General features: G+C 38.4%; 2 protein-coding genes across 2 annotated transcripts in view; both read left to right on the top strand.

The window, feature by feature from the left end:
- The window catches only part of LOC140366951 (uncharacterized), a 42442-nt gene that overhangs the window by 12209 nt on the left and 2288 nt on the right, over window positions 1-27945 (top strand). Inside the window, exons 4-14 of the mRNA XM_072453213.1 lie at window positions 220-861; window positions 939-998; window positions 1163-2314; window positions 2811-4841; window positions 11767-11817; window positions 13003-13644; window positions 13946-14107; window positions 24553-24603; window positions 25789-26430; window positions 26777-27082; window positions 27308-27928. Of these exons, the coding sequence (XP_072309314.1) occupies window positions 220-861; window positions 939-998; window positions 1163-2314; window positions 2811-4841; window positions 11767-11817; window positions 13003-13644; window positions 13946-14107; window positions 24553-24603; window positions 25789-26430; window positions 26777-27082; window positions 27308-27928 (6360 nt within the window). The remainder of the gene's footprint in view (window positions 1-219; window positions 862-938; window positions 999-1162; window positions 2315-2810; window positions 4842-11766; window positions 11818-13002; window positions 13645-13945; window positions 14108-24552; window positions 24604-25788; window positions 26431-26776; window positions 27083-27307; window positions 27929-27945) is intronic.
- On the top strand, window positions 14131-18197 carry LOC140367114 (uncharacterized). Its single transcript, XM_072453450.1, has 2 exons — window positions 14131-15100; window positions 15597-18197. Exons 1-2 carry the CDS (start codon window positions 14248-14250, stop codon window positions 17630-17632), a joined length of 2889 nt encoding a protein of 962 aa, XP_072309551.1. The 5' UTR covers window positions 14131-14247; the 3' UTR covers window positions 17633-18197.

Here is a 27945-nt window from a genome sequence, read left to right as displayed (position 1 = left end):
CAGATACACATTAGAATGCTCTAATGTTAATAGTTTTATTAGATTCAATATTAACTTTAATGTCACACTTGAGAGGGCTATCCACACATGCTGTCATCAATTATTATGCTGTCTCTTTTATTAAATCTTCAAAACAATCACTTTTCTGATTCCTGCACTGTAGAGTGACCTCCATACACAATGTGAAAGTTTGAGACTAATACTACATTTTCATTTCAGTGTCTGAGCTGAGAGTTGCTCTTCTGGGGAACAGTTGGAGACAGAGGTGCTTTGTGGAGGGCCTCTTGGTCCAAAAGGACAGATTAAACTTAAGGACAGAGTCATCATGCTCAACAAAAGTCAGTGCTCCATTGAAGGACAAAAAAATAACCGTCATCAACACACCAGACCTTCTCCACCCTGACTCCACTGAAGAGGAGCTGAAAGCCAAGATACAAGAGTTTGCAGATGCCTCAGCGCCTGGGCCCCATGTGCTCCTGCTGGTCCTCCAGCCTGAAGACTTCACCTCACAACAGCAGGAGAGGCTCCAGAAAGTGCTCGAGATGTTCAATGAACACTCGTTTGATCATTCAATGGTGCTGATCTCCACAGACAGAGAAGAAAGGGTCACAGAGGACACACCCTTAGGAAAAATGATTGGAAAATGCAGATACAGGTATATGTGGGTGAAGAACTTTACTGAAGAAGAAACTGAAGTTAAGAAATTTAAACTTGCAGAGCTGTTATCACGACTGGGCCAGATAGTTAAAGACAATCAGGGCTGTAACTTGAACTATGAAGCATTTGAAGATCCCTCTGCTCCTCCTCACACCAGGGAACTGGAGGCAAAAGGTCATATTCTGGAAGAGGTTCAAAAAGCTGGTACGTGTAACAGACGCTAGAAACAATTGTATGTTTTGGTTCAATATCAGTGTTTGAATGTGTGTGTGTTTTTCAAGGTTTGAGAGCACTGGATCCAACAAAGAGCCAAGTCTCAGACACAAGCCATGTTCCAACAAGTAAGACACAAATACATTTATTTACCCAAAATAATATTTTTGACTATTACTATTTAAATTCAGACAACGGGTTGTTTTCTGTACTGCAATGTTAATGATGGAAACGAAACAACTCAGCGACCAACCAAAGTCACCAAGTGCATTAAAATGTTTTTCTCCCACAGATTTGGAACTTCGTATTTTATTGTTTGGAAAAAGTGATGACAAAAAGAAACTTTTAAGTAAATTTATCACTGGAGACAAGACACAGAGGAGTAATCCAAAAGTGGAGTATGGGGAATGGAGAGGACACCGGCTCAAAGTAGTAAAAACTGAAGACATCTTCAGTAAGTCTGTGGAAGTGAGGGACGAATTGAAGAAAAGCGTGTCCTTGTGTCAGCCAGGACCAAACGTTCTCCTGCTGCTGGTGAAGCCTTCTGACTTCACTGAAGACAACAGAGAAATACTGAAGTTCACCCTGACTATGTTGGGTCCAAACGCTTTGAAACACTCCATTCTAATCTTCACACACTTTGAGCACATGACTGTCCCTGCTAACTCACTTCTTGAGGATTGTGAATCAAGATTCTATAGCATGCCTCACAAAAATCTGAAGGATCTGATGGAGGTAATTATGACCATGGTCCAAACTAACAAAGGGTCCTTAGTTACCGTTACTGAGGGCTTCTCTAAAGAAATAAAAATATCCCTAAATTTAGTTATTTGTGGGAGGGAAGGATCAGGGAAGACTTCTGTAGCAGATGCCCTTTTAGGACAGAGAACATCTGCAGAGAAGGTCTCATCTGAGTGCATCAAACGTCAGGGAGAGCGGCCTGGGCTGTGGCTGTCCATTGTGGAGATGCCGTCTCTCTGTAGTGCACCTCATCATACAGCGATGGAGCAGAGCTTTAACAGCATTTCTCTGTGTGACCCTGAGGGTGTCCATGCTTTTGTCCTGGTGTTACCTTTGAAACCTCTCACTGATGAAGACAAGGTTGAGTTTAAGCTCCTAAAGGACATTTTGGGTCCTCGTGTTGATCCTTTCACTATAGTTCTGTTCACTGTGGAGTCAGATCCTTCAGATAGAGCTTTCACTGACTTTGTGGAGCAGTCCAAAGACTTACAGGAGCTGTGGCAAAGCTGTGGTGGAAGATATCTCATCTTCAACATTAAAGACCAGCACCAAGTCCCCCAGATCTTAAATAAAGTGCAAACTTTAATGATGGACAGGAATGAGCCCCAAAGCTACACCAAACAAATGTTTGTGCAAACACAAATAGAGAAGATCACAGCTCTGCAGAGCAACGCCGCTTCAACTGAAACAAGACTAGTCTCTGGTATGTATTATTTACAAAAGTATATAATGATGGAGGGATGCATGGTGGCAGAGTGGTTAGTGCTCTCACCTCCCAATAAGGAGATCACGGGTTCGATTCACATGATCTCACTGGGCGGAGTCTGCATGTTCTTCCTGGTTCTCTCCGGGTGTTAAGTAGTAGTGAATGAATGTGAGAGTGAATGGTTGTCTGTGTTTCTGTGTTAACCCTGTGACAAGCCCCTGTCCAGTGTGACTTTATACCTCGCCTAAGGCCCAAAGTCAGTGAGATTGGCCCCAAAACGGGAACAAGCAATGAATTAAATTATGAATTAATTAATCAATTAATTAAACTATGGATGTATCATGGAGTAAACTTGATCTAAAACAGTAATTTCATATCATAGTTAAAATATATTGTTATCTGTTTTAAAACCTTGCAGTATATTTGAGACTCAAAACAACAAAGGTAACATACTTGGATATTTAGTTTAATAAACCTCTTTCTACATTTGCAGGGGGCCCACAGCGTGCTGAGGGTCTGAGGATTGTGTTGATAGGAAAGACGGGCAGTGGAAAGAGCTCCTCTGGAAACACCATCCTGGGACGTCAAGAGTTCAAATGGGACTTTGGCCAAACATCTGTGACTAAACTGTGTCAGAAGGCACAAGGTGAGGTGGACGGTCGTCGTGTGGAGGTGGTGGACACTCCTGGTCTGTTCGACAGCACCATGTCTAATTATGAGGTCAATGAGGAAATGCTCAAATGCATCAGTCTCCTGGCACCAGGACCACACGTGTTTCTGGTGGTTCTGCAAATCGGAAGATTCACACCAGAGGAGAAAGAAACTCTGAATCTGATCAAGAAAGGATTTGGAAAAGATGCAGAAAAGTTCACCCTGGTTCTTTTCACACGTGGTGACGATTTAGAGGATTGTGAACTGTCCCTTGAAGAATATATTAACACTAAGTGTGATGATTCCTGTAAGAAGTTGATCTCTGACTGTGAGAACAGGTGTCATATTTTTAATAACAAAGAGAAGAACATAGAAAAAAAATGCATTCAAGTGAGGGATCTGATCAAGAAGATTGATGATGTGGTGAGCGCAAATGGTGGAGGTTGCTACACAAGTGAGATGCTCCAAGAGGCTGAAGCCGCCATTCAGAAAGAGACACAAAGATTGTTAAAGGAACAAGAACAAGAGCTGAGAAGAGAGATGGAAAACATGGAGGAAAAATATAAATTGGAAATGCAAGAGATCAAACGGAGAATGGAAGAACAGTCAAAAGAAATTGAGAGAGAACGTCTAGAGAGAGACAAAGAACTCAAAGAACTGGAGGTTAATATAAAAAGGGAGCGTTCTCTAAGAACAGAAGAGCAGAACCAGAGAGAGGAAGAAGACCGGCAGAGGAAAGAGAAAGATGAAGCTAAACGACAGGAGTATGAACGGAAACTTCAAGAGTTAGAAGTGAACATTAAAACAGAATCAAAAGAGAGTTTTGAGAGAAAACTGCAGGAGAATAAAGATCAAATGGTAAAGGATCGGAAGGCCTGGGAAGAGGAGAGGAGACAATGGTGGAACAATCGATACAAGCAGGACGAAATAAGGCGACAGGAGGAGCATTCAAGACTGGATAAACTAGAGCAAGAATACAAGGACAAAATGGAAATGTACAGAATTAAGAAGGAAGAAGAAGATCAAGACAGATGCAAACAAGAAGAGAAGCAGAGGAAGGAGTTACAGAAGAGACATGACAATCAAGTGGAGGAGCTGAAGAGGACGTATGAGGATGAGGCCCGCAAGAAGGCAGAAGAGTTTAACGACTTCAAACGCAAGAAGGAGATCGACTTTGCAGCTCTGATAGAAAAACACTTGCAAGATGTTACTGGTTTAAAGAAGGAAATTCAACAAGGGCAAGAAGAATATGAAAGCTTTCAAAAACTAGCTTCACACAAAGAAACTACTCTGAACAGCAAAATGGAGGAGCAGCACAAGACACACAAGAGTCAGATGATTGATCTGGCCATTCTGGTTTTAAAGGAGAAGAAGGAAAACAGCACTAAAATCAGAGAACTACAGAATAAACATCAACAGGAACTGATCAAATGTAAGAACGACATTAAGGAGAAGTTTAAACAAAAAGAAAAAGAAGAAACTAAGAAGCTGAAGCTAAAACAAGTACAAGAGATGAGCGATCTGGATACAAAGAAAGAGGATCCGTCTGCTCAACACGAAAAACAACTGAAACAGCTAAAGATCGACTTGTGGAGCCAGCAAAGACAAGAACTGGAGGAGCAAATGGAGGAACTAGAACAAAAGCATGTTCAAGAAATGAATACATTCACGCAGACACTCTTTCAGAAGCACGAGGAAGAGCAGAATAAAAGAATCAAAGATTTGGAGCAGAAACAGAAGGAGGAGATGGAAGAGTTGATGAAGAAAGCTGGAGAGAGTGTAGTGAATGTCGAGCAGCTCAAGTTGAAACACCAACAGGAAATGAATGACATAAAGAAGAAGATGTTGCCTGAAGAAGGATTGTGTTCCATTTTATAATGTGGATTAATATGTGTGCTGTTTAGCCGGTTTAACTCCTCTCTCACATCAAAGACTCTGCAGACACGTTGTCTTTTAGCAGGTTTAATGATATTCGAAAAGGTAAAACTGAAAATAGACATATTTAAAATCAAAACATGTCCATTACAATACATATAAATAATAAACAAATCCACATATATGTATACAAAGTAGACTAGATGACGCAATATTGATGGCTACGTGGTTAGCGTGTAATTAACATATTGCAGAGATGGAACAGTCAAATTCAATACTGAACACTGGCTTATAGAAAATAACATAAATGCAGCTGTTGTGCACGCGTACAACATTACATACCGGCAATGCAACCTCAAAATAAAGAAATCTGCGATCTCCAAAAGCAGCCAAAACTGCGTGCGGCCGTGCCTGGTGCCTTCATGGCTCGCTGTTACTTCCGGTTAAATAAAGTTTTGTTTTAAACATGTGCTCTACCTGCGACATTTAAAAGTATCCACTAGATGGCGGCATAAGAAAACAAATGCAATGAAATTAAAGCATAGATCAAATTATGCACTTTTAAACTAAAAACACAACATTAATGCATAACAGAACAATATGTGTGCTTTTTAGTGAGATTATTTTGCTATGCACACTATTGTAGAAATGCTCTTCATTGCATTAATTATTACTTAGCTCCATAGAATTATTATTTATTATGTCATTAATTTAGTTCATAAATCTCGTCCAATTTTTTTTTGAAGTTCATTGACATTTATATTTTCTGGTGCCGTTTTTCTAAAATCACACTCTCTTCATAGTTTGCCAGATCACTACTGTATATTCTTATATATTCACTACTGTAGATACACACCCACTTCAAATTTGAGGAGTTCCCAGTTTTTACCAAACAATTCCTCCTGTTGCGTCTTCTGGTAATAGAGTGTAATTAATCTTGACAATTCTTGTTTTACAATCCTGTGTTTTAAAAGAGAACTGTTCAGTGTCCAGTAAGAGGAGTCCACGTCACCAAAAACTGAGGATAAATTGATATTTATAGATACAGCTTAATGGTCAATTAAGGGGGTTGACAAACTATCCGCCATGATACTGTCAGTACATTTTTCAGACAAGCTGGTAATCTAGATGTGACTGCCTTCACTATCGCTCCAAGTATAACATTTACTATTTGGGAACTTCTCTCACCATCTATCTTTTACTTCATCTTCACAGCACCATAGTCTCCACCGATTACAACAGAAGCATTTGGATACATTTGAGTTGTGAAGTTTGTCATTGTCATTTTTACAGTTATAACCATAGATATTCACCATAATAATAATTTGGCAGTTCAAGTGTATGACCATACAACGAAGTTAAAGTGTTTAATCTATTTTTTTTTTTGTAACACCTTATTGTCTATGCATAAATTACTTTATCCTAATTTATATTTTTGCTATTATTACTGTTTGTTTCATGGTGTCTCTTATCGATGAAACAAGTTCCTAGTTTGTGATTATTCTGATACTAAATCAGTTTCAGTTTTATGCAGCTATTTAATTGTACATGTGACTCAAATTATTTTATATGCACTCTTCTCTAAGTGTAATTATAATGTGATTTAATGGTAAATTACTGCATTGTGGCTGTTCTTGTTTTGTATAGCACTATGTTTGAATCACTTTGTGTACTTAATCTGAAAATAAATGAGTCTAAATGGTGCTGTGTGAATCTCTTTAGAAATAACATTATTTCAATGTAAAATCAATTCAATTTCAATATAAAAGACGTTGAATCAATGTTAATAAAGAGTTGAAAATTCAACATTGTTTTAACGTAGCAAATTCGAGTTGCTCTGACGTTGTTTCAATGTGCAGATATCAACGCCATTTCCATGCTGGCTGGGATGTGCAACATGTACGTTGATTCAATGTCCTTTTGCTATCTTCTTACCAAACATGGCTGCTTTGGAGAGATGCTCTTTAAACTGTAGACCACCGGTGTCAAACAGACCCCCAGACCTTTTAATCCGGCCCGCTGAACATACCTTATGCTTAACGCATCCCGCACACGTGGGACGTTGGACTTTTTCTTTCTTTATTCTATATGTCCCACTATTTTATAAAAGGGAACTCTCAAGCTGCTTGATATGCTGTACATAAAATAAAGCTGTAACCCTCTTATTTCCAGACAAATCAATCATGCAGCAGGGTCAGTTTGTACTCCAAACCCACAAGCAAAAAATTACTGTAAAATAAAATGAAAAATTTACAGGACTTTTATATGGATTCTGCCAGAACATTCTTTCTTAATTACTAATCCTTAAAACTTATTTTTAGTGAATTTACCTTCAGCTTTTAAAAGAGAATTGTCAAAACCCAAGTCATAAGTCCATATTCCTGCTGCTGATGCATGAATATGGACTCAGTCTTTCACCTGCTGCAGATCTGTGCAACAGTCTCCACATATTACTTTTACTAGACTATTTAAAGCTATTTATTTTGTATAGTTTTTTCTTCTTCTTAAAGACATGGGATGTGGAAAGGCAACTCCACGCACACCTCCCCGATGCACACAGCAGCCAATCAGAAAGCTTGTGGCTCTTGTCTTTTTTTTTTAATTCAAATGTACAATGATAAACAATAACATTGCAAGAGGCTTAATACAGTTGCAGTTACAGTTACAGTTACTTCACAAATTCAATACAAAGCGTTTTGGTCTTCACAGCTTTGAGGTTAGTGCAATAATTAAGGGAATTTACAGAAGAGGACAAAAGAGATTCAAATACTATACATTTCAGTTTCTGGTTTGAGAATTTTGAGCAATGAATATGGCATTTAGGCAGCATTAAGATCAGGCTTAAGTGTATATATTTTTTGAACAGTAATATTTTCCTCAAAAACACGAAAAAGGACATGCATTGTATCAAGTTGTAGGTTCATATCAAGCTTTCTATTCACAAACAAATATATGTCATTCCAAAATATCTTAGTGTAAGAGCAGTCCCAAAATATATGGGTACATTTAAGTTTAGAAATTATACTGTTCACAGGGTAACATCCATGCCAATTCTTTAGGCATACCTCTCGAATCTTATTGGTTACAGTTGTAAGTATCGAGAAACTCACTGTAGGAATAGGATGTGCTGTTTCTGTTGAATAGTTGGTGCAAGTGAATAATACCATTGTCAACCCACTTTTTTAAAAACAGAATTTTGAGTTTAAAACATAATATCCTTGTTATTTCATATATTTGTGAGGGGAAAAGTTGTGTTTATGAACTAAGGACCAGGGTAACTGTAATTGCTTGTGAAAGTTAGAAAGTTGAATTGGAAGACTTTCGATGCTATAATTACATCTTAAAATAAAGTGTAAACCTGCTAATGCTTCATATACATGCGTTGAAATAAAGTTCCACTACGAATTTGGGTTAACTAAATATCTTTTTATCCATTTAATTTGGAAAGAAGAGTGAAAGGTCTGAAAATCTAGAACATTAAATCCACCGGCGCTTAATTTAACAAGATGTGCTTTTTTTCTTCCATATGAAGTCAAATAAGATTTTTTCCACTTGTCCATAAATGTTAATAGAAACATCAAGGACAGAGCCTGCATAAACCAGGCTAGAAAGGCCTTACTCTTTGGACAGTAAGATTCTACCCGATATCGATAAGTCTCTTTGAATCCACATATTACATTTGTTCTGTATTCTTTGAACAAGTGGATTAAAGTTTTCACTTTGTCTTTTGTCTTCATCTCTTATGACGGTAACACCCAGGTATTTTACTTTTTGTTTCACAGGAATTCCTGATATTTCTAAGGCACTACAAGATTTGATAGGTAGCAGTTTAAGAGTGTGATCTATCTGAGCAGCATCTCTTAAAAAAGCGTATCATCAGCAAGTTGGCTCAAGCATATTTCTCTTCCTGCTATGGTGATTCCCTTCAGACTACTATTATTTAATATAATTGGCTAAAATGTGTATAGGTAATAAGAATAAGAAGGCAGACATTGAGCATCCTTGGCGTACGCTACGTTCAAAAGTGAATCTATGCGTTGTTCCATTGAATAATTTTATTGAACTATTTCCAAAAGTATATAAGGTACAAATGGATGTTTTAAAACGCTCATATGTCAAAAGTTTTGAACAGAAAATGATACTCTACTGAATTGAAGGTTTTTTTGAAATCTAAGAATAGAATGAAACTATTTTGTGAGACAAGATCTGAGTAATCCAGAACGTCAAGTCTAATATTGTCAATAATATATCGACCAGTCATAAAACCATTTTGAGATTCTTCAATTACATCATACAATACATTTTAAAATTTGTTTTCAAGACATATAGCTAAAATGTTGTAATCGTGGCTCTTGTCTTGTGTACGGGCCGAGTTCCTGCTCCTACGTCCTAAAGTCACTTTGTGTCGCGGTGCCGTGATGGCAGGGGCTGTGATTGGTTGATCCACAGAAAACGTATTGAATACTCTTTAGAACTGCAAAGGTTAAGCGTGTAATCGTGTCCCCCTGCAGTTCTTCCAAGTAAGTATTGGAAGTATTGCTAAACAGACGCGCATTCAGACTTTTTTCCTCTCCTATAAGAACAATAAGGTGTGCAGTGATTAGCAATCTATTTACAATCTTGTAGCAGGAGATGGAGGAAGTGCTGTTTTTATATTGTTAATTAAAGTTGTTAGTGAAATGAGGAAAAAACAAAACAATGTAATTACATGAGTCAATCTAAACTATTAAACCAGTTTTAATGTCTGTTGCTGAAATTATCACAAGCATCTTTTACAGTGGGGCCCCTGTGTTGTCCCCATGGGGGTCACAGGAAGAACACTTTGATAAACTTCCAAATGGTGCTACAGATGGTGTTCTGGTAAATAAATTATAAATTATAAATATATAAATAAATAAATGGTGTAAAATACTGGTGAAAAGTTCAATAATAAGTCCTTACATTATTCCGGCATATCCACTTTACCCTAAAAGTTATTCCAAACTATGATTGATGACCACCTGTAATTGTATTAAAAGTGGGACGAGTTGGGAGAGGAAAGACGTGGGTAATTTAAATTTAGATAATAATTTAAGTTTTGATCTGAATATGCCCGTAAACGTTCTTCCCTTATTTTATTTTAATTTAATATGTTTGCAATAACGCAACTAATGCACCTTGTAGTATCTATGGACTCATGGATCTACATCATCACAAGCCAAGTCATAGTGAATGCTCTGGAAGCTACATGTGTTCAGAGCATGGATCTATTAGAGCCCTTAAGTGAAGAACAAGGGAAAAGCCTTGCTGCTGTTTAAGTTTACGCACGGATTTGATATCCAATTGTTTGGCGCCTCCTTGTGGTTGACGAAAAACAACAAAAGACAATCACGTGCGCTGTTTTGATCAATTTTAGTTTCACTTTTGAGAAGCCATTTCCTAAGGAGCAGACCTGCTGTGAAAACTCACTAAGGTAACACAAAATACATGTTTATACAGCCTAATTTACGTCTATGACACAAAATATAGTTAGTACGTGTTTATATGACTTGTCTGTTTTGTAATATTCAGCTCACTGTTATTAGCTTTTTATATTTGCTTGCTTTTCAGAAATGACTAATGTAGATCCTATAAGTAGGCCCGGGTCTAGACCAAACTGATGAGGGTGCGTCTGTGTTTTAAAGACGATACTATTCCATTAAGTGTCATTATTTAATGCACTTGAAATGATAATAAAATGCAAACACTTTTAAATAAGGTTGTAAAAACACCCTTTTGCACCCCCGTAGACCCGGGCCTGCCTATCAGTTGTATTTTGTGTAAACTTTTGCGTGTTTGTATCAGTGCTGCGTGTGGGCGCAAATGCAGAGGGCCAAGAATTGGGGAAGCGCGTCACGAGATCTCAGCGAGGAAAGAGATGTCCCCTAAGAAAGGAGAAAGTTTTGTGGACGTTAGAGCTGTGCTAAAAGTGGCACTAATGTGGAGTTAACCACAAGAAAACATACTTCTGTGATGTTGCTCTGTGAGGAACCTGTGAAAACCCAGACAGAGGAGTGTAGTATGAACATGACTAATGTGCCTGTGAACACAAACTCAATGCACTCATTTGAGTCACTACACGGATCATTTGTCACTGAGATCAGCTCAAACTATGAAAATAACGAGCTCATAATGAGTTTGAGCAGGAACATGTCTGTGATATGAACATTTCACATCAGAAATCACATCAAAAGTCCATGTTCCTGTTCCTGCTGCTGCATGAATATGGACTCTTTCACCTGTTGCAGATTTGTGCAACAGTCTCCACATAGAACTATTACTAGGCTATACAAAGCTATTTATTTCTTATATTTATTTAAAAAATGTTATACGTTATGTTCGGCCCGTGTCCCAGCCTAAGCGTCGAAATTCAGCCCGTGGCCCAAAATGAGTTTGACACCCCTGGGCCCCTGATCATGGACAGGCTTTAATAGTTCTCTCGCACTGACCCTGACCTCTGTAGTACCCCGTCTCTCCACAACATGAAAACGTTTTGTGTGTGTGTGTGTGTGTGTGTGTGTGTGTGTGTGTGTGTGTGTGTGTGTGTGTGTGCGTGCGTGCGTGCGTGTGCGTGTGTGTGTGCGTGCGCGTGTGCGTGCGTGTGTGTGCGTGCGTGTGCGTGTGCGTGTGTGTGTGTGCGTGTGTGTGTGTGCGTGCGCGTGCGTGTTTTTTTTTAATGATTATAACATAGTTTAAAGAAAAGAAATACATTTATGAAGACAACACAAGAAATCAAAATGATATGATATATTTTTTTAATCAATCAGCTGATTGTTTTTTGTTTTTTTTTCAAAATTAGCTCCCTGATGTGACACCATGGCTTTACAAGGTGAGTCAAAATCTAAAAACCAAAAGGCTTAATGTAAAGAAGATTGTTTTAAAAAAATGTCTGGTCTCATTTGCAGATGTTTCACCCTTGACCCGCAGCTGGAGCTACGAGTTTATACCACCAGACCGTGAGTTGATCATTTAGGTCTTTTATTCATAATCTTGTAACATGAGTTAAATTCACTTTAAAATTATTTTTGACCTGTTCTCCAGTGGTTTATCAGAACAGACCTATGCGCATATGAAAAGGCCTTGCACATTTCCATATCATTCCAATGTTTACAAAAATCATGTCTACAATTCTACCAAAGCACATTATAGTGGCCGATTTGTCCAGAAAAACTAACTCAAACCAAACAAATCCAAAGGCCAATGAGTAATTATTAAGGTTCAGCTTTATGCAGCAAATTAAACAAATGTCAAAACAAAAAGATGCATTTGAATGAGTCATTCATACACTTGGAGCAGCAAACATGAACAATTCTGCAGCCTCTGTTAAAAAACAATGCCTTCAGAGCCCTCTTACTTTTTTCAATTATGAGTGAACTCTCTGACCAAAGAAACAATGAACTTAAATCAGTAGCATGTGGTGACTTTTATGAATGTGCTGCAGACTTGGGGTGTACATCAATATTTACTGGATAACATGTAGTAACACAAAAGTGGTCAAAACAAACCCGGTCTCCCGTTAAACTCTCATACCTGTAAAAACAGCTGAATAGAGTAAATAGTTTAACTTCACCAACCAATTAATTACACAAATTAGGGCTCTATCTTATTAAAGTGCTGCCTGTATTTCTAACTAACTTACTGTAGGAGCCAAAATCCCTGACAATGATGCAGCGTTTGGAGAAGCCACAGGGTGTCGCTGTGGGTAGAAGCAAAACAGGTATTTAAGTAGAAACTTTGGGGTTGGGTGGGAGTTGCTAGACGGGCAAGCACAGTTTGTTGAAAATACTTTGCAAAAACATTCTTAACTAAACAAAAATAAATAGCCCCAAGACACGTGTGATTTAAAAACAGGTAAATCTTCAAACTTTCCCCCGCCCCATCAGCTAAGGACTCACACTAAATACAGTAAATAAAATCATCCACAGATACACATTAGAATGCTCTAATGTTAATAGTTTTATTAGATTCAATATTAACTTTAATGTCACACTTGAGAGGGCTATCCACACATGCTGTCATCAATTATTATGCTGTCTCTTTTATTAAATCTTCAAAACAATCACTTTTCTGATTCCTGCACTGTAGAGTGACCTCCATACACAATGTGAAAGTTTGAGACTAATACTACATTTTCATTTCAGTGTCTGAGCTGAGAGTTGCTCTTCTGGGGAACAGTTGGAGACAGAGGTGCTTTGTGGAGGGCCTCTTGGTCCAAAAGGACAGATTAAACTTAAGGACAGAGTCATCATGCTCAACAAAAGTCAGTGCTCCATTGAAGGACAAAAAAATAACCGTCATCAACACACCAGACCTTCTCCACCCTGACTCCACTGAAGAGGAGCTGAAAGCCAAGATACAAGAGTTTGCAGATGCCTCAGCGCCTGGGCCCCATGTGCTCCTGCTGGTCCTCCAGCCTGAAGACTTCACCTCACAACAGCAGGAGAGGCTCCAGAAAGTGCTCGAGATGTTCAATGAACACTCGTTTGATCATTCAATGGTGCTGATCTCCACAGACAGAGAAGAAAGGGTCACAGAGGACACACCCTTAGGAAAAATGATTAGAAAATGCAGATACAGGTATATGTGGGTGAAGAACTTTACTGAAGAAGAAACTGAAGTTAAGAAGTTTAAACTTGCAGAGCTGTTATCACGACTGGGCCAGATAGTTAAAGACAATCAGGGCTGTAACTTGAACTATGAAGCATTTGAAGATCCCTCTGCTCCTCCTCACACCAGGGAACTGGAGGCAAAAGGTCATATTCTGGAAGAGGTTCAAAAAGCTGGTACGTGTAACAGACGCTAGAAACAATTGTATGTTTTGGTTCAATATCAGTGTTTGAATGTGTGTGTGTTTTTCAAGGTTTGAGAGCACTGGATCCAAAAAAGAGCCAAGTCTCAGACACAAGCCATGTTCCAACAAGTAAGACACAAATACATTTATTTACCCAAAATAATATTTTTGACTATTACTATTTAAATTCAGACAACGGGTTGTTTTCTGTACTGCAATGTTAATGATGGAAACGAAACAACTCAGCGACCAACCAAAGTCACCAAGTGCATTAAAATGTTTTTCTCCCACAGATTTGGAACTTCGTATTTTATTGTTTGGAAAAAGTGATGACAAAAAGAAACTTTTAAGTAAATTTATCACTGGAGACAAGACACAGAGGAGTAATCCAAAAGTGGAGTATGGGGAATGGAGAGGACACCGGCTCAAAGTAGTAAAAACTGAAGACATCTTCAGTAAGTCTGTGGAAAAAGTGAGAGACGAATTGAAGAAAAGCGTGTCCTTGTGTCAGCCAGGACCAAACGTTCTCCTGCTGCTGGTGAAGCCTTCTGACTTCACTGAAGACAACAGAGAAATACTGAAGTTCACCCTGACTATGTTGGGTCCAAACGCTTTGAAACACTCCATTCTAATCTTCACACACTTTGAGCACATGACTGTCCCTGCTAACTCACTTCTTGAGGATTGTGCATTAAGATTCTATAGCATGCCTCACAAAAATCTGAAGGATCTGATGGAGGTAATTATGACCATGGTCCAAACTAACAAAGGGTCCTTAGTTACCGTTACTGAGGGCTTCTCTAAAGAAATAAAAATATCCCTAAATTTAGTTATTTGTGGGAGGGAAGGATCAGGGAAGACTTCTGTAGCAGATGCCCTTTTAGGACAGAGAACATCTGCAGAGAAGGTCTCATCTGAGTGCATCAAACGTCAGGGAGAGCGGCCTGGGCTGTGGCTGTCCATTGTGGAGATGCCGTCTCTCTGTAGTGCACCTCATCATACAGCGATGGAGCAGAGCTTTAACAGCATTTCTCTGTGTGACCCTGAGGGTGTCCATGCTTTTGTCCTGGTGTTACCTTTGAAACCTCTCACTGATGAAGACAAGGTTGAGTTTAAGCTCCTAAAGGACATTTTGGGTCCTCGTGTTGATCCTTTCACTATAGTTCTGTTCACTGTGGAGTCAGATCCTTCAGATAGAGCTTTCACTGACTTTGTGGAGCAGTCCAAAGACTTACAGGAGCTGTGGCAAAGCTGTGGTGGAAGATATCTCATCTTCAACATTAAAGACCAGCACCAAGTCCCCCAGATCTTAAATAAAGTGCAAACTTTAATGATGGACAGGAATGAGCCCCAAAGCTACACCAAACAAATGTTTGTGCAAACACAAATAGAGAAGATCACAGCTCTGCAGAGCAACGCCGCTTCAACTGAAACAAGACTAGTCTCTGGTATGTATTATTTACAAAAGTATATAATGATGGAGGGATGCATGGTGGCAGAGTGGTTAGTGCTCTCACCTCCCAATAAGGAGATCACGGGTTCGATTCACATGATCTCACTGGGCGGAGTCTGCATGTTCTTCCTGGTTCTCTCCGGGTGTTAAGTAGTAGTGAATGAATGTGAGAGTGAATGGTTGTCTGTGTTTCTGTGTTAACCCTGTGACAAGCCCCTGTCCAGTGTGACTTTATACCTCGCCTAAGGCCCAAAGTCAGTGAGATTGGCCCCAAAACGGGAACAAGCAATGAATTAAATTATGAATTAATTAATCAATTAATTAAACTATGGATGTATCATGGAGTAAACTTGATCTAAAACAGTAATTTCATATCATAGTTAAAATATATTGTTATCTGTTTTAAAACCTTGCAGTATATTTGAGACTCAAAACAACAAAGGTAACATACTTGGATATTTAGTTTAATAAACCTCTTTCTACATTTGCAGGGGGCCCACAGCGTGCTGAGGGTCTGAGGATTGTGTTGATAGGAAAGACGGGCAGTGGAAAGAGCTCCTCTGGAAACACCATCCTGGGACGTCAAGAGTTCAAATGGGACTTTGGCCAAACATCTGTGACTAAACTGTGTCAGAAGGCACAAGGTGAGGTGGACGGTCGTCGTGTGGAGGTGGTGGACACTCCTGGTCTGTTCGACAGCACCATGTCTAATTATGAGGTCAATGAGGAAATGCTCAAATGCATCAGTCTCCTGGCACCAGGACCACACGTGTTTCTGGTGGTTCTGCAAATCGGAAGATTCACACCAGAGGAGAAAGAAACTCTGAATCTGATCAAGAAAGGATTTGGAAAAGATGCAGAAAAGTTCACCCTGGTTCTTTTCACACGTGGTGACGATTTAGAGGATTGTGAACTGTCCCTTGAAGAATATATTAACACTAAGTGTGATGATTCCTGTAAGAAGTTGATCTCTGACTGTGAGAACAGGTGTCATATTTTTAATAACAAAGAGAAGAACATAGAAAAAAAATGCATTCAAGTGAGGGATCTGATCAAGAAGATTGATGATGTGGTGAGCGCAAATGGTGGAGGTTGCTACACAAGTGAGATGCTCCAAGAGGCTGAAGCCGCCATTCAGAAAGAGACACAAAGATTGTTAAAGGAACAAGAACAAGAGCTGAGAAGAGAGATGGAAAACATGGAGGAAAAATATAAATTGGAAATGCAAGAGATCAAACGGAGAATGGAAGAACAGTCAAAAGAAATTGAGAGAGAACGTCTAGAGAGAGACAAAGAACTCAAAGAACTGGAGGTTAATATAAAAAGGGAGCGTTCTCTAAGAACAGAAGAGCAGAACCAGAGAGAGGAAGAAGACCGGCAGAGGAAAGAGAAAGATGAAGCTAAACGACAGGAGTATGAACGGAAACTTCAAGAGTTAGAAGTGAACATTAAAACAGAATCAAAAGAGAGTTTTGAGAGAAAACTGCAGGAGAATAAAGATCAAATGGTAAAGGATCGGAAGGCCTGGGAAGAGGAGAGGAGACAATGGTGGAACAATCGATACAAGCAGGACGAAATAAGGCGACAGGAGGAGCATTCAAGACTGGATAAACTAGAGCAAGAATACAAGGACAAAATGGAAATGTACAGAATTAAGAAGGAAGAAGAAGATCAAGACAGATGCAAACAAGAAGAGAAGCAGAGGAAGGAGTTACAGAAGAGACATGACAATCAAGTGGAGGAGCTGAAGAGGACGTATGAGGATGAGGCCCGCAAGAAGGCAGAAGAGTTTAACGACTTCAAACGCAAGAAGGAGATCGACTTTGCAGCTCTGATAGAAAAACACTTGCAAGATGTTACTGGTTTAAAGAAGGAAATTCAACAAGGGCAAGAAGAATATGAAAGCTTTCAAAAACTAGCTTCACACAAAGAAACTACTCTGAACAGCAAAATGGAGGAGCAGCACAAGACACACAAGAGTCAGATGATTGATCTGGCCATTCTGGTTTTAAAGGAGAAGAAGGAAAACAGCACTAAAATCAGAGAACTACAGAATAAACATCAACAGGAACTGATCAAATGTAAGAACGACATTAAGGAGAAGTTTAAACAAAAAGAAAAAGAAGAAACTAAGAAGCTGAAGCTAAAACAAGTACAAGAGATGAGCGATCTGGATACAAAGAAAGAGGATCCGTCTGCTCAACACAAAAAACAACTGAAACAGCTAAAGATCGACTTGTGGAGCCAGCAAAGACAAGAACTGGAGGAGCAAATGGAGGAACTAGAACAAAAGCATGTTCAAGAAATGAATACATTCACGCAGACACTCTTTCAGAAGCACGAGGAAGAGCAGAATAAAAGAATCAAAGATTTGGAGCAGAAACAGAAGGAGGAGATGGAAGAGTTGATGAAGAAAGCTGGAGAGAGTGTAGTGAATGTCGAGCAGCTCAAGTTGAAACACCAACAGGAAATGAATGACATAAAGAAGAAGATGTTGCCTGAAGAAGGATTGTGTTCCATTTTATAATGTGGATTAATATGTGTGCTGTTTAGCCGGTTTAACTCCTCTCTCACATCAAAGACTCTGCAGACACGTTGTCTTTTAGCAGGTTTAATGATATTCGAAAAGGTAAAACTGAAAATAGACATATTTAAAATCAAAACATGTCCATTACAATACATATAAATAATAAACAAATCCACATATATGTATACAAAGTAGACTAGATGACGCAATATTGATGGCTACGTGGTTAGCGTGTAATTAACATATTGCAGAGATGGAACAGTCAAATTCAATACTGAACACTGGCTTATAGAAAATAACATAAATGCAGCTGTTGTGCACGCGTACAACATTACATACCGGCAATGCAACCTCAAAATAAAGAAATCTGCGATCTCCAAAAGCAGCCAAAACTGCGTGCGGCCGTGCCTGGTGCCTTCATGGCTCGCTGTTACTTCCGGTTAAATAAAGTTTTGTTTTAAACATGTGCTCTACCTGCGACATTTAAAAGTATCCACTAGATGGCGGCATAAGAAAACAAATGCAATGAAATTAAAGCATAGATCAAATTATGCACTTTTAAACTAAAAACACAACATTAATGCATAACAGAACAATATGTGTGCTTTTTAGTGAGATTATTTTGCTATGCACACTATTGTAGAAATGCTCTTCATTGCATTAATTATTACTTAGCTCCATAGAATTATTATTTATTATGTCATTAATTTAGTTCATAAATCTCGTCCAATTTTTTTTTGAAGTTCATTGACATTTATATTTTCTGGTGCCGTTTTTCTAAAATCACACTCTCTTCATAGTTTGCCAGATCACTACTGTATATTCTTATATATTCACTACTGTAGATACACACCCACTTCAAATTTGAGGAGTTCCCAGTTTTTACCAAACAATTCCTCCTGTTGCGTCTTCTGGTAATAGAGTGTAATTAATCTTGACAATTCTTGTTTTACAATCCTGTGTTTTAAAAGAGAACTGTTCAGTGTCCAGTAAGAGGAGTCCACGTCACCAAAAACTGAGGATAAATTGATATTTATAGATACAGCTTAATGGTCAATTAAGGGGGTTGACAAACTATCCGCCGTGATACTGTCAGTACATTTTTCAGACAAGCTGGTAATCTAGATGTGACTGCCTTCACTATCGCTCCAAGTATAACATTTACTATTTGGGAACTTCTCTCACCATCTATCTTTTACTTCATCTTCACAGCACCATAGTCTCCACCGATTACAACAGAAGCATTTGGATACATTTGAGTTGTGAAGTTTGTCATTGTCATTTTTACAGTTATAACCATAGATATTCACCATAATAATAATTTGGCAGTTCAAGTGTATGACCATACAACGAAGTTAAAGTGTTTAATCTATTTTTTTTTTTGTAACACCTTATTGTCTATGCATAAATTACTTTATCCTAATTTATATTTTTGCTATTATTACTGTTTGTTTCATGGTGTCTCTTATCGATGAAACAAGTTCCTAGTTTGTGATTATTCTGATACTAAATCAGTTTCAGTTTTATGCAGCTATTTAATTGTACATGTGACTAAAATTATTTTATATGCACTCTTCTCTAAGTGTAATTATAATGTGATTTAATGGTAAATTACTGCATTGTGGCTGTTCTTGTTTTGTATAGCACTATGTTTGAATCACTTTGTGTACTTAATCTGAAAATAAATGAGTCTAAATGGTGCTGTGTGAATCTCTTTAGAAATAACATTATTTCAATGTAAAATCAATTCAATTTCAATATAAAAGACGTTGAATCAATGTTAATAAAGAGTTGAAAATTCAACATTGTTTTAACGTAGCAAATTCGAGTTGCTCTGACGTTGTTTCAATGTGCAGATATCAACGCCATTTCCATGCTGGCTGGGATGTGCAACATGTACGTTGATTCAATGTCCTTTTGCTATCTTCTTACCAAACATGGCTGCTTTGGAGAGATGCTCTTTAAACTGTAGACCACCGGTGTCAAACAGACCCCCAGACCTTTTAATCCGGCCCGCTGAACATACCTTATGCTTAACGCATCCCGCACACGTGGGACGTTGGACTTTTTCTTTCTTTATTCTATATGTCCCACTATTTTATAAAAGGGAACTCTCAAGCTGCTTGATATGCTGTACATAAAATAAAGCTGTAACCCTCTTATTTCCAGACAAATCAATCATGCAGCAGGGTCAGTTTGTACTCCAAACCCACAAGCAAAAAATTACTGTAAAATAAAATGAAAAATTTACAGGACTTTTATATGGATTCTGCCAGAACATTCTTTCTTAATTACTAATCCTTAAAACTTATTTTTAGTGAATTTACCTTCAGCTTTTAAAAGAGAATTGTCAAAACCCAAGTCATAAGTCCATATTCCTGCTGCTGATGCATGAATATGGACTCAGTCTTTCACCTGCTGCAGATCTGTGCAACAGTCTCCACATATTACTTTTACTAGACTATTTAAAGCTATTTATTTTGTATAGTTTTTTCTTCTTCTTAAAGACATGGGATGTGGAAAGGCAACTCCACGCACACCTCCCCGATGCACACAGCAGCCAATCAGAAAGCTTGTGGCTCTTGTCTTTTTTTTTTAATTCAAATGTACAATGATAAACAATAACATTGCAAGAGGCTTAATACAGTTGCAGTTACAGTTACAGTTACTTCACAAATTCAATACAAAGCGTTTTGGTCTTCACAGCTTTGAGGTTAGTGCAATAATTAAGGGAATTTACAGAAGAGGACAAAAGAGATTCAAATACTATACATTTCAGTTTCTGGTTTGAGAATTTTGAGCAATGAATATGGCATTTAGGCAGCATTAAGATCAGGCTTAAGTGTATATATTTTTTGAACAGTAATATTTTCCTCAAAAACACGAAAAAGGACATGCATTGTATCAAGTTGTAGGTTCATATCAAGCTTTCTATTCACAAACAAATATATGTCATTCCAAAATATCTTAGTGTAAGAGCAGTCCCAAAATATATGGGTACATTTAAGTTTAGAAATTATACTGTTCACAGGGTAACATCCATGCCAATTCTTTAGGCATACCTCTCGAATCTTATTGGTTACAGTTGTAAGTATCGAGAAACTCACTGTAGGAATAGGATGTGCTGTTTCTGTTGAATAGTTGGTGCAAGTGAATAATACCATTGTCAACCCACTTTTTTAAAAACAGAATTTTGAGTTTAAAACATAATATCCTTGTTATTTCATATATTTGTGAGGGGAAAAGTTGTGTTTATGAACTAAGGACCAGGGTAACTGTAATTGCTTGTGAAAGTTAGAAAGTTGAATTGGAAGACTTTCGATGCTATAATTACATCTTAAAATAAAGTGTAAACCTGCTAATGCTTCATATACATGCGTTGAAATAAAGTTCCACTACGAATTTGGGTTAACTAAATATCTTTTTATCCATTTAATTTGGAAAGAAGAGTGAAAGGTCTGAAAATCTAGAACATTAAATCCACCGGCGCTTAATTTAACAAGATGTGCTTTTTTTCTTCCATATGAAGTCAAATAAGATTTTTTCCACTTGTCCATAAATGTTAATAGAAACATCAAGGACAGAGCCTGCATAAACCAGGCTAGAAAGGCCTTACTCTTTGGACAGTAAGATTCTACCCGATATCGATAAGTCTCTTTGAATCCACATATTACATTTGTTCTGTATTCTTTGAACAAGTGGATTAAAGTTTTCACTTTGTCTTTTGTCTTCATCTCTTATGACGGTAACACCCAGGTATTTTACTTTTTGTTTCACAGGAATTCCTGATATTTCTAAGGCACTACAAGATTTGATAGGTAGCAGTTTAAGAGTGTGATCTATCTGAGCAGCATCTCTTAAAAAAGCGTATCATCAGCAAGTTGGCTCAAGCATATTTCTCTTCCTGCTATGGTGATTCCCTTCAGACTACTATTATTTAATATAATTGGCTAAAATGTGTATAGGTAATAAGAATAAGAAGGCAGACATTGAGCATCCTTGGCGTACGCTACGTTCAAAAGTGAATCTATGCGTTGTTCCATTGAATAATTTTATTGAACTATTTCCAAAAGTATATAAGGTACAAATGGATGTTTTAAAACGCTCATATGTCAAAAGTTTTGAACAGAAAATGATACTCTACTGAATTGAAGGTTTTTTTGAAATCTAAGAATAGAATGAAACTATTTTGTGAGACAAGATCTGAGTAATCCAGAACGTCAAGTCTAATATTGTCAATAATATATCGACCAGTCATAAAACCATTTTGAGATTCTTCAATTACATCATACAATACATTTTAAAATTTGTTTTCAAGACATATAGCTAAAATGTTGTAATCGTGGCTCTTGTCTTGTGTACGGGCCGAGTTCCTGCTCCTACGTCCTAAAGTCACTTTGTGTCGCGGTGCCGTGATGGCAGGGGCTGTGATTGGTTGATCCACAGAAAACGTATTGAATACTCTTTAGAACTGCAAAGGTTAAGCGTGTAATCGTGTCCCCCTGCAGTTCTTCCAAGTAAGTATTGGAAGTATTGCTAAACAGACGCGCATTCAGACTTTTTTCCTCTCCTATAAGAACAATAAGGTGTGCAGTGATTAGCAATCTATTTACAATCTTGTAGCAGGAGATGGAGGAAGTGCTGTTTTTATATTGTTAATTAAAGTTGTTAGTGAAATGAGGAAAAAACAAAACAATGTAATTACATGAGTCAATCTAAACTATTAAACCAGTTTTAATGTCTGTTGCTGAAATTATCACAAGCATCTTTTACAGTGGGGCCCCTGTGTTGTCCCCATGGGGGTCACAGGAAGAACACTTTGATAAACTTCCAAATGGTGCTACAGATGGTGTTCTGGTAAATAAATTATAAATTATAAATATATAAATAAATAAATGGTGTAAAATACTGGTGAAAAGTTCAATAATAAGTCCTTACATTATTCCGGCATATCCACTTTACCCTAAAAGTTATTCCAAACTATGATTGATGACCACCTGTAATTGTATTAAAAGTGGGACGAGTTGGGAGAGGAAAGACGTGGGTAATTTAAATTTAGATAATAATTTAAGTTTTGATCTGAATATGCCCGTAAACGTTCTTCCCTTATTTTATTTTAATTTAATATGTTTGCAATAACGCAACTAATGCACCTTGTAGTATCTATGGACTCATGGATCTACATCATCACAAGCCAAGTCATAGTGAATGCTCTGGAAGCTACATGTGTTCAGAGCATGGATCTATTAGAGCCCTTAAGTGAAGAACAAGGGAAAAGCCTTGCTGCTGTTTAAGTTTACGCACGGATTTGATATCCAATTGTTTGGCGCCTCCTTGTGGTTGACGAAAAACAACAAAAGACAATCACGTGCGCTGTTTTGATCAATTTTAGTTTCACTTTTGAGAAGCCATTTCCTAAGGAGCAGACCTGCTGTGAAAACTCACTAAGGTAACACAAAATACATGTTTATACAGCCTAATTTACGTCTATGACACAAAATATAGTTAGTACGTGTTTATATGACTTGTCTGTTTTGTAATATTCAGCTCACTGTTATTAGCTTTTTATATTTGCTTGCTTTTCAGAAATGACTAATGTAGATCCTATAAGTAGGCCCGGGTCTAGACCAAACTGATGAGGGTGCGTCTGTGTTTTAAAGACGATACTATTCCATTAAGTGTCATTATTTAATGCACTTGAAATGATAATAAAATGCAAACACTTTTAAATAAGGTTGTAAAAACACCCTTTTGCACCCCCGTAGACCCGGGCCTGCCTATCAGTTGTATTTTGTGTAAACTTTTGCGTGTTTGTATCAGTGCTGCGTGTGGGCGCAAATGCAGAGGGCCAAGAATTGGGGAAGCGCGTCACGAGATCTCAGCGAGGAAAGAGATGTCCCCTAAGAAAGGAGAAAGTTTTGTGGACGTTAGAGCTGTGCTAAAAGTGGCACTAATGTGGAGTTAACCACAAGAAAACATACTTCTGTGATGTTGCTCTGTGAGGAACCTGTGAAAACCCAGACAGAGGAGTGTAGTATGAACATGACTAATGTGCCTGTGAACACAAACTCAATGCACTCATTTGAGTCACTACACGGATCATTTGTCACTGAGATCAGCTCAAACTATGAAAATAACGAGCTCATAATGAGTTTGAGCAGGAACATGTCTGTGATATGAACATTTCACATCAGAAATCACATCAAAAGTCCATGTTCCTGTTCCTGCTGCTGCATGAATATGGACTCTTTCACCTGTTGCAGATTTGTGCAACAGTCTCCACATAGAACTATTACTAGGCTATACAAAGCTATTTATTTCTTATATTTATTTAAAAAATGTTATACGTTATGTTCGGCCCGTGTCCCAGCCTAAGCGTCGAAATTCAGCCCGTGGCCCAAAATGAGTTTGACACCCCTGGGCCCCTGATCATGGACAGGCTTTAATAGTTCTCTCGCACTGACCCTGACCTCTGTAGTACCCCGTCTCTCCACAACATGAAAACGTTTTGTGTGTGTGTGTGTGTGTGTGTGTGTGTGTGTGTGTGTGTGTGCGTGCGTGCGTGCGTGCGTGTGCGTGCGTGTGTGTGTGTGTGCGTGCGCGTGTGCGTGCGTGTGTGCGTGCGTGTGCGTGCGTGTGCGTGTGTGTGTGTGCGTGTGTGTGTGTGCGTGCGCGTGCGTGTTTTTTTTTAATGATTATAACATAGTTTAAAGAAAAGAAATACATTTATGAAGACAACACAAGAAATCAAAATGATATGATATATTTTTTTAATCAATCAGCTGATTGTTTTTTGTTTTTTTTTCAAAATTAGCTCCCTGATGTGACACCATGGCTTTACAAGGTGAGTCAAAATCTAAAAACCAAAAGGCTTAATGTAAAGAAGATTGTTTTAAAAAAATGTCTGGTCTCATTTGCAGATGTTTCACCCTTGACCCGCAGCTGGAGCTACGAGTTTATACCACCAGACCGTGAGTTGATCATTTAGGTCTTTTATTCATAATCTTGTAACATGAGTTAAATTCACTTTAAAATTATTTTTGACCTGTTCTCCAGTGGTTTATCAGAACAGACCTATGCGCATATGAAAAGGCCTTGCACATTTCCATATCATTCCAATGTTTACAAAAATCATGTCTACAATTCTACCAAAGCACATTATAGTGGCCGATTTGTCCAGAAAAACTAACTCAAACCAAACAAATCCAAAGGCCAATGAGTAATTATTAAGGTTCAGCTTTATGCAGCAAATTAAACAAATGTCAAAACAAAAAGATGCATTTGAATGAGTCATTCATACACTTGGAGCAGCAAACATGAACAATTCTGCAGCCTCTGTTAAAAAACAATGCCTTCAGAGCCCTCTTACTTTTTTCAATTATGAGTGAACTCTCTGACCAAAGAAACAATGAACTTAAATCAGTAGCATGTGGTGACTTTTATGAATGTGCTGCAGACTTGGGGTGTACATCAATATTTACTGGATAACATGTAGTAACACAAAAGTGGTCAAAACAAACCCGGTCTCCCGTTAAACTCTCATACCTGTAAAAACAGCTGAATAGAGTAAATAGTTTAACTTCACCAACCAATTAATTACACAAATTAGGGCTCTATCTTATTAAAGTGCTGCCTGTATTTCTAACTAACTTACTGTAGGAGCCAAAATCCCTGACAATGATGCAGCGTTTGGAGAAGCCACAGGGTGTCGCTGTGGGTAGAAGCAAAACAGGTATTTAAGTAGAAACTTTGGGGTTGGGTGGGAGTTGCTAGACGGGCAAGCACAGTTTGTTGAAAATACTTTGCAAAAACATTCTTAACTAAACAAAAATAAATAGCCCCAAGACACGTGTGATTTAAAAACAGGTAAATCTTCAAACTTTCCCCCGCCCCATCAGCTAAGGACTCACACTAAATACAGTAAATAAAATCATCCACAGATACACATTAGAATGCTCTAATGTTAATAGTTTTATTAGATTCAATATTAACTTTAATGTCACACTTGAGAGGGCTATCCACACATGCTGCCATCAATTATTATGCTGTCTCTTTTATTAAATCTTCAAAACAATCACTTTTCTGATCCCTGCACTGTAGAGTGACCTCCATACACAATGTGAAAGTTTGAGACTAATACTACATTTTCATTTCAGTGTCTGAGCTGAGAGTTGCTCTTCTGGGGAACAGTTGGAGACAGAGGTGCTTTGTGGAGGGCCTCTTGGTCCAAAAGGACAGATTAAACTTAAGGACAGAGTCATCATGCTCAACAAAAGTCAGTGCTCCATTGAAGGACAAAAAAATAACCGTCATCAACACACCAGACCTTCTCCACCCTGACTCCACTGAAGAGGAGCTGAAAGCCAAGATACAAGAGTTTGCAGATGCCTCAGCGCCTGGGCCCCATGTGCTCCTGCTGGTCCTCCAGCCTGAAGACTTCACCTCACAACAGCAGGAGAGGCTCCAGAAAGTGCTCGAGATGTTCAATGAACACTCGTTTGATCATTCAATGGTGCTGATCTCCACAGACAGAGAAGAAAGGGTCACAGAGGACACACCCTTAGGAAAAATGATTGGAAAATGCAGATACAGGTATATGTGGGTGAAGAACTTTACTGAAGAAGAAACTGAAGTTAAGAAGTTTAAACTTGCAGAGCTGTTATCACGACTGGGCCAGATAGTTAAAGACAATCAGGGCTGTAACTTGAACTATGAAGCATTTGAAGATCCCTCTGCTCCTCCTCACACCAGGGAAGTGGAGGCAAAAGGTCATATTCTGGAAGAGGTTCAAAAAGCTGGTACGTGTAACAGACGCTAGAAACAATTGTATGTTTTGGTTCAATATCAGTGTTTGAATGTGTGTGTGTTTTTCAAGGTTTGAGAGCACTGGATCCAAAAAAGAGCCAAGTCTCAGACACAAGCCATGTTCCAACAAGTAAGACACAAATACATTTATTTACCCAAAATAATATTATTGACTATTACTATTTAAATTCAGACTTGGTTTGTGTTCTTCGCTTCAATGTTGACCCTAATTATGTAAAAAACATCAACACCAACGACAAACATAGTTTAGTGAATTGGTCGACCTCTCCAGCGACCAACCAAAGTCACCAAGTGCATTAAAATGTTTTTCTCCCACAGATTTGGAACTTCGTATTTTATTGTTTGGAAAAAGCAATGACAAAAAGAAACTTTTAAGTAAATTTATCACTGGAGACAAGACACAGAGGAGTAATCCAAAAGTGGAGTATGGGCAATGGAGAGGACACCTGCTCAAAGTAGTAAAAACTGAAGACATCTTCAGTAAGTCTGTGGAAGTGAGGGACGAATTGAAGAAAAGCGTGTCCTTGTGTCAGCCAGGACCAAACGTTCTCCTGCTGCTGGTGAAGCCTTCTGACTTCACTGAAGACAACAGAGAAATACTGAAGTTCACCCTGACTATGTTGGGTCCAAACGCTTTGAAACACTCCATTCTAATCTTCACACACTTTGAGCAAATGACTGTCTCTGCTAACTCACTTCTTGAGGATTGTGCATTAAGATTCTATAGCATGCCTAACAAAAACCTGAATGATTTGATGGAGGTAATTATGACCATGGTCCAAACTAACAAAGGGTCCTTTGTTACCGTTACTGAGGGCTTCTCTAAAGAAATAAAAATATCCCTAAATTGAGTTATTTGTGGGAGGGAAGGATCAGGGAAGACTTCTGTAGCAGATGCCCTTTTAGGACAGAGAACATCTGCAGAGAAGGTCTCATCTGAGTGCATCAAACGTCAGGGAGAGCGGCCTGGGCTGTGGCTGTCCATTGTGGAGATGCCGTCTCTCTGTAGTGCACCTCATCATACAGCGATGGAGCAGAGCTTTAACAGCATTTCTCTGTGTGACCCTGAGGGTGTCCATGCTTTTGTCCTGGTGTTACCTTTGAAACCTCTCACTGATGAAGACAAGGCTGAGTTTAAGCTCCTAAAGGACATTTTGGGTCCTCGTGTTGATCCTTTCACTATAGTTCTGTTCCCTGTGGAGTCAGATCCTTCAGCTAGAGCTTTCACTGACTTTGTGAAGCAGTCCAAAGACTTACAGGAGCTGTGGCAAAGCTGTGGTGGAAGATATCTCATCTTCAACATTGAAGACCAGCACCAAGTCCCCCAGATCTTAAATAAAGTGCAAATTTTAACGATGGGCAGGAATGAGCCCCAAAGCTACACCAAACAAATGTTTGTGCAAACACAAATAGAGAAGATCACAGCTCTGCAGAGCAACGCCGCTTCAACTGAAACAAGACTAGTCTCTGGTATGTATTATTTACAA

This window comes from Eucyclogobius newberryi, unplaced genomic scaffold, assembly GCF_026437365.1.
Source record: "Eucyclogobius newberryi isolate DKJ021-1_F unplaced genomic scaffold, fEucNew1.0.hap1 SCAF_2, whole genome shotgun sequence".
Classification (NCBI taxonomy): Eukaryota; Metazoa; Chordata; class Actinopteri; order Gobiiformes; family Gobiidae; genus Eucyclogobius; species Eucyclogobius newberryi.
The sequence above is the reverse complement of the archived record's forward strand: the minus strand, read 5'-3'. Positions and strand labels throughout refer to the sequence as shown.

Excerpts from the sequence above, each read along its gene's own strand:
- LOC140367114 (XM_072453450.1), top strand. The coding sequence starts at position 14,248 with ATGTTGGGTCCAAACGCTTTGAAACACTCCATTCTAATCTTCACACAC. Across the intron at positions 15,101-15,596 it reads TGAAACAAGACTAGTCTCTG|GGGGCCCACAGCGTGCTGAG; the intron begins GTATGTATTATT and ends CTACATTTGCAG.